Raw genomic sequence first — 5,875 nt, 5'->3', positions numbered from 1 at the left:
GGGACCTACTATGCTTTTCCTCTTTTCTGAGTTCTAAATGCTGTTACAACGTTGGATACTAGTGTCAAATATTGAGGTTCATGCATTTGGGCGTGAGCCCTGCAAGTTGTTGTGCATGGTTCTGCAAGCTTATTTACCCTCTTTTTTTTTAACATTGTGTGCATTGATGTCTATGCGTGCCGGACTTCCTTACATGGCCATGCTCAGGCATGCTCTAGGCCTGGCCCCACCCTCCTCCTCCTCACCTGTCCTGACGACCACAGCCTTCACCAGCTCGCCGGTGTAGAAGCGTGTCTGGATGACCTGAGTGCCACAGAACAGCGTGTGCCTCTTGTGCTCCTCCGTGCTGTAGCTGGCCTCCGCCTCCTGCCCCGAGGTGGGCAGGCTGGTCTTGGTGACCGGGACGCTCTCCCCTGGAGACACAAGGAGGAGGGAGACTTTGAGTGACGGCGTGTGGGCGCTGGCGGAGGGCGACGGCGTTCCCAGAGGAACCCCCACCTGTCAGCATGCTCTCGTTCACGATGCAGGTTCCTTGGACGAGCGCGGCGTCGCAGGGCATGATCATCCCGTTGGCCGGGATGACGATGACGTCGCCGGGCACGAGGTCCGTGGACATGGCCTGGCAGATGTCTGGGGGCAAGGTCAGGAGGACACAGCACTTCAACATCAGACCAAAGCAGTGTACTCCTCTCACCGCCGAGGGAAGGCGAGACTGTTGTTCTGTTTGCTGCTGTGTGTGATCAGCTGGGACCTGCCTTTGTCTCCACGGCACACTGACACGCGGACCACGCTGTGTGCAGCCACCATGTCGTGCAGCATGACAAATTGCTGAGAAAAGGGAAATAGCATGGAATAAAAAAGGGCAAAAAAAACCCAACAAAAACACACACACAGAAATGTAGTTTTCAGCTAAATAAAAAGTAAGATTATTAAAGGTCCAACACTATGCAAAATGTACATGTTTTCTAACAGAAATCTGTGTCTCTGGTCTTTACTGTGCAAGCTTTGCTGTCACCTTCAAGAACAAAAAAAATGCAATAAGTCTTCTGTGTCCACTTTCACTGCTGGAGCTATTTGTCATTTTTGTCATATTTAATTATTTTGTTTTGTTTGGCTTGACGAAATATATTTCTTCGCCTGGACAATTGGCTGTGGGCTGTTTGACTTGATTTTAATGAATTTTATTTTGTTTGTTCAGTTTGGATATCAACCGCAAAAGTGAAGTAAAGGACAAATGGCCATTACACTCACCTTTTTAACGGTGTACAGCGAGGTAATTATTGATATGATAGACATGAGGACGATGGCCGAGGCGTAGTAGTAATAACTGTCTGTACACCACAGAATAACACTGAACAGCTGGAAGATGTAAAAGGGATTCAAGACCTGAAAAGGAGAAGAGACAGGTGAGAATTATTATTATTATTATTATTATTATTATTATTATGCAAGAATAAGTGGCGGCAGAGGCAATACGCACTTCCTTTATGAGCAGTGTGAAGAGCGAGGGCACTCTCACTGTGATCTCATTCACGCCAAAAAAAGTTGCCCTGTTAAAGAACAGAAATTCATTCAGGCTCTTTTCATTCACTCACTAGATTATTAGGTTCATTAGATTAAAGGCTCAGACGACGCTGGCACCAGACATATTGCAAGATGAGAGTCAGTGGCCTTAACCAATGTGATTATTACAATTATAACATATTTATTAACCCTATAAACAAGACAGTCCTCAATTCTACCGCTGCAGACACCAAACACCAGCCAGGCTGTGGTGTCCAGTGGGTCGACATCATTTCAAACTGGGAAACTGAACATAAGTGAACTGAAAACTTCTTCACTCCTGGTGACAGTGAGGAGTTTTAGGAAAGACTGTCCACTGGAGATTAGCATGTTTGCAGTTGACTGGAAGTGACGGACAGTGCAGGATCTTCTCAGCTGCAAGTTTTGAAAGAGCGTTTTTTTGTTTTGTTTTGTTTTTTTAATTGACCGGTGTGTGTTTTGTGACTTCCTGCTGCGTTAAGTGATTTGAGTTGGTGCGTTTTCTACGTCCTCATTATCACGCTTTGATTTGTCATTGTGTGACGCAATCCAGGGCAGCTGTACTGACCATAAGGCAGCAGTGTCTTCAGCAACTGGCTATTGCTATTCGCACCGTCATTCATTCTGTCTTTCAAAAGCAATGCGGTCTTCAAAACCTACTTCGCACTGTGTCGCCTTTGAGCTAATTCTGCACAAAAAAAGTTTCATCCTACACTTTGTTCTCTGTCCTTGACTCTCATGTCACGTGGTGTGTTTTGGTGTTGAACTCATTCATTTAATTTCTGATAGATGTTTCAGAGTATATCTCTCTTTTTATCTTTCGTGGTTAAATAAAGTCAATCTGACGCTGCATTACCTGTAGTCCTGCAGTGTTTTCGACAGTCCAGCGCTGTGATCTGAGTGGATGTCTGCACAGCTCGCCTTCACATCCTCCAGGCCTCTACGGGAGGTCACACACAAGCATTCAGACTGCGGGCGTGTCGAGCAAAACACCACCTCCATCAACCACCAGATTAAAACCACAGACAGCTGATGAGAATCAACATGATAAAGACAATCTCTTGATTTTATGTACAACAACAGTTGTATTGCAAGACTATGACACTTGATTATGCAATCAGATTGGCACTTTATTGAGGAGATAAGGGCCTATCAGGGTGTGTTCAGGCTCTCGGCTGCCAGCAGCATCTTGGACCACCACCACATGCACTGTTTACCTCAGCTTATCTGTTTATTCCGGCTGTTTTGTGCACACGTTTTGAACACATATTTTTGCACAAACATGTTTATATATTCACACAGCCTCATTTCTTTTACCTTGTTTTTATTCTTTGTTCTTTTTTAAATACTTTTTACAGTTTCTTTTTTATGACCAACTGCATCGTGTTTTCGTTCTGCAGCGCATCTGTGACATCATGTCTGAATGACAATAAAGGAATCTGAATCTGAACGCAGTAACGTCTCTGTCAGCAACTGTCAGTGGTTTTATTGTTGTTGCTGAAGTCATACAATAAAAACTGATTTTAATTTGACCAAGTTTTGACCTGGTTTATGATGAACACCAACAGGAGAATCAAATAGATTCCAAAAAGAAAAATAAATTTTGCAGCACACGGGGATTCTTACGTGTAAAACTCAAAGTTCTGCAGGACGTCGTTCCAGTAGTATTTGGTGTTGTGGTGCGTGAAGCAGTGGATCTATGATTGGGAAGGGAGGGAGCAGAGGAGGAGCAGCTGGTCACTTCTGGACACTGTCAAACTGTAGAACAACTCTGAACACCAGCAACCAGTCAAGAGTTTTCCAGCCGAGCTACCTGAACAGGCTGCATCCCGAGATGCTCCTCCTGTGATGCTTTGCTGGCGCAGTCACCGTTCAGCTGCACATCTACACTGTCGAACGGCGTCCTGCCCGGCGCCGACATCACCTCGACTCTGGCCCGGAACCATTGCTTGAACTCGTCCTGTCGTCACAAAGTACTTTAAGGAAGTTTTTTTTGTTGGTTCGTTGGTTTGTTTTTCCCAATGACCAACACTGAAATGATCATTTAAAAAAGTGCAAGCATCCATTTTTCCTTACTGTGGTCCTGAGCAGCAGGGTGTGTGCGTCCCTGAGCGAGGTGCGAGTGCACATGCTCTTGACCCCCCACTCAGGCAGCCAGTAAAGCAGCAGCAGCAGGAGGCCTCCTGTGCACACAGTACCCAAACCTACCAGCAGGGTTTTCCACAGGCAGTGCTGGTAGCCCCACACCTCCTGCACACACACACATCAACATATCTAATTTGAAGACCACAAAGAAACACCAGTAGAACACTGTGGAGATGCTGATGTTCAGAAGGTGTCCTGGAAATGTTTGTTTGTTTGTTTGTTGTCTTTATTTAATCTCGTTAATACACTGAGGCGAGCCTCATTTACAGTGCAGACGAGAGAACAAAGCAAAACAAAAATGAACGTACAGATCAACACAATAAAATGTAATGAATCTATTTCATTATTATTCTAAAACATGTTGCCTGCGCTCAAGACTGTGATAATGTCTGTATTTTCATTACAGAGCAGTAAGGAAATGTTCTGAAAAGTCAGCAGATTTTTCAAGCAGCATAATTCATTCACGAGTCATTGCTGATTACAATTGCATTCCCATTACATCATGAACCATAAAGCCGAGCACAGCAGTCATTATAAAACAAAGAGCTGTGCTTTTGTTTAAACTGTAATGTCAAACAGTTGCTCAAAAGAAGTGCAGAGAAGTGACACGTACCATCTCATCCTCCAGGCCCTGGTTGATTATCTTCCCCGCCTCCGTCTTCATTCTGTCACAAGTGTAGCTGCTGCAATGAGAAACATGATTTCGCTTTGCTGACTTGTTGTTGACAGCAGGCGCTTCCGAGCTCAAGCTTCCCACTAACAGACTATGCGTGTTTCCGGCGGCCAGACAATCAGATGTAAAACTGGGTAAAGTGTCTGAAAAGAATTTCCCTTTATGACCAGTGGAAGATAACCGGCCTGAACAAGGAAACCTGCCGAAATATAAAAGTTAATATTTGCACTATTACGAGGGGGAAGGAAACAATTGGTCACCTGGTGAAATGAATCTAAAGCAATAACTGAGATGTCATCCATTGCTTAATTAAATTGCTTATTAGAGTCGCTGATTTATAGCCATACAATGCCTCCAAAGTGGTAAAAGCTGCGGCATTGATAAACAGGCTGCACGGCTTGGAACCTTTGCACTGTGTTTAATGATATGTTTAATGCCCAGTGATAGTCATGCCTGAAGTAATGTTTGACTCACGCTGTGTGGTCCTGGCTTTGCGGTTTATGTGACAACATGAGCACACAGTAGACGCCGAAGACAAATCAGGTCCCAGACCGAAGGCTGAACTCTCTGTCACATCGGAGTGAGGAGGATTCAAAACAAAACAGTGGAACAGTGTAAAACCAACACGACGTGGTGCCTGTTGGCGGTGGCGTCCCGCTGTGGAGGTGGAGGTCCTGGAAGGCGAAAATAAATAGAGGTCCTGCAGCAGGCTTCATGTGACCCAGTATTTAGAGGGATAATATTAGCATTTCAGACAGGACACATGTGACAAACATCATCAACACTGAAATCAAATAGTTTTAACTGAACACAAAAATTAGAGATTTTGTTCAAGGGATTTAGATTGTGTACAAACTTGTTATAATCAGAAAGAAAAGAAAGTATCAGATTTCTAAGGAGTATGTCTTAAGTTTTCACTTATTATTGTGTAACTCACAACAAAGTTGATCACAATGATTTTTTTCCCCCCACTTCAACAGATCACAGCAACAGCAAAGTTGTGCAACGTCAGAAAGTCAAGCGTGGGTTTAAAACGAGCGTGAACTTAATCTGATCCCACCGTCGGGCAGCAGAAAAACACGCGCTTTCCTTTGGCTGGGAAACGTTGCGCAGCCTGCAGTTTCCTAACACTTGTCACAGCCATTCAATCATTGAGAAAGAGTTGGTCACCACCAGCAGAAGCAGCTCGTACTCACCGAACCTCTTCTCCTCTGTCACAACATCGCTGGCTGCGTGCTCGACGGAGGAGTCGCGAGCGTGTTGCACGTGAAGTTTGATCGGAAGTCGGACGCGGTTGTGCAGACACAACACGGGAGCACGCCGCACGCTGGCCGGACCGTCCCAAACCGGTCCATTCACGAGGAAGTGAGGAAAACAGGATATGAGGTCACTGGAGGACACTGCGTGCGTGCGTGTGCGCGCGCGCTTGTTGCCAAGAGCCCCCAAATTAGAGCCAATCCAATTCCAACTACAGCGACCAGTAAAACTAGCAGCAGCAGCGGTGCAGGAGGGATA

General features: G+C 45.2%; 1 protein-coding gene across 1 annotated transcript in view; it reads right to left on the bottom strand.

Annotated features, from left to right (window-relative positions):
• The window catches only part of LOC142884857 (polyamine-transporting ATPase 13A3-like), a 17,529-nt gene extending 11,654 nt beyond the window's left edge, over window positions 1–5,875 (bottom strand). The window contains exons 1-12 of the mRNA XM_076020807.1: window positions 5,557–5,875; window positions 4,835–5,034; window positions 4,301–4,370; window positions 3,619–3,792; window positions 3,356–3,502; window positions 3,169–3,239; window positions 2,399–2,482; window positions 1,481–1,550; window positions 1,252–1,386; window positions 756–828; window positions 499–630; window positions 246–413 (exon numbers count right to left, since the gene is read on the bottom strand). Coding sequence (XP_075876922.1) covers window positions 246–413; window positions 499–630; window positions 756–828; window positions 1,252–1,386; window positions 1,481–1,550; window positions 2,399–2,482; window positions 3,169–3,239; window positions 3,356–3,502; window positions 3,619–3,792; window positions 4,301–4,370; window positions 4,835–4,872 — 1,162 coding nt within the window. The 5' untranslated portion in view covers window positions 4,873–5,034; window positions 5,557–5,875. The remainder of the gene's footprint in view (window positions 1–245; window positions 414–498; window positions 631–755; window positions 829–1,251; window positions 1,387–1,480; window positions 1,551–2,398; window positions 2,483–3,168; window positions 3,240–3,355; window positions 3,503–3,618; window positions 3,793–4,300; window positions 4,371–4,834; window positions 5,035–5,556) is intronic.

This window comes from Nelusetta ayraudi, unplaced genomic scaffold (genome assembly GCF_046127955.1).
Source record: "Nelusetta ayraudi isolate G7.1 ecotype Tasmania unplaced genomic scaffold, CSIRO-AGI_Nayr_v1 ptg000011l, whole genome shotgun sequence".
NCBI lineage: Eukaryota > Metazoa > Chordata > Actinopteri > Tetraodontiformes > Monacanthidae > Nelusetta > Nelusetta ayraudi.
The sequence above is the reverse complement of the archived record's forward strand: the minus strand, read 5'-3'. Positions and strand labels throughout refer to the sequence as shown.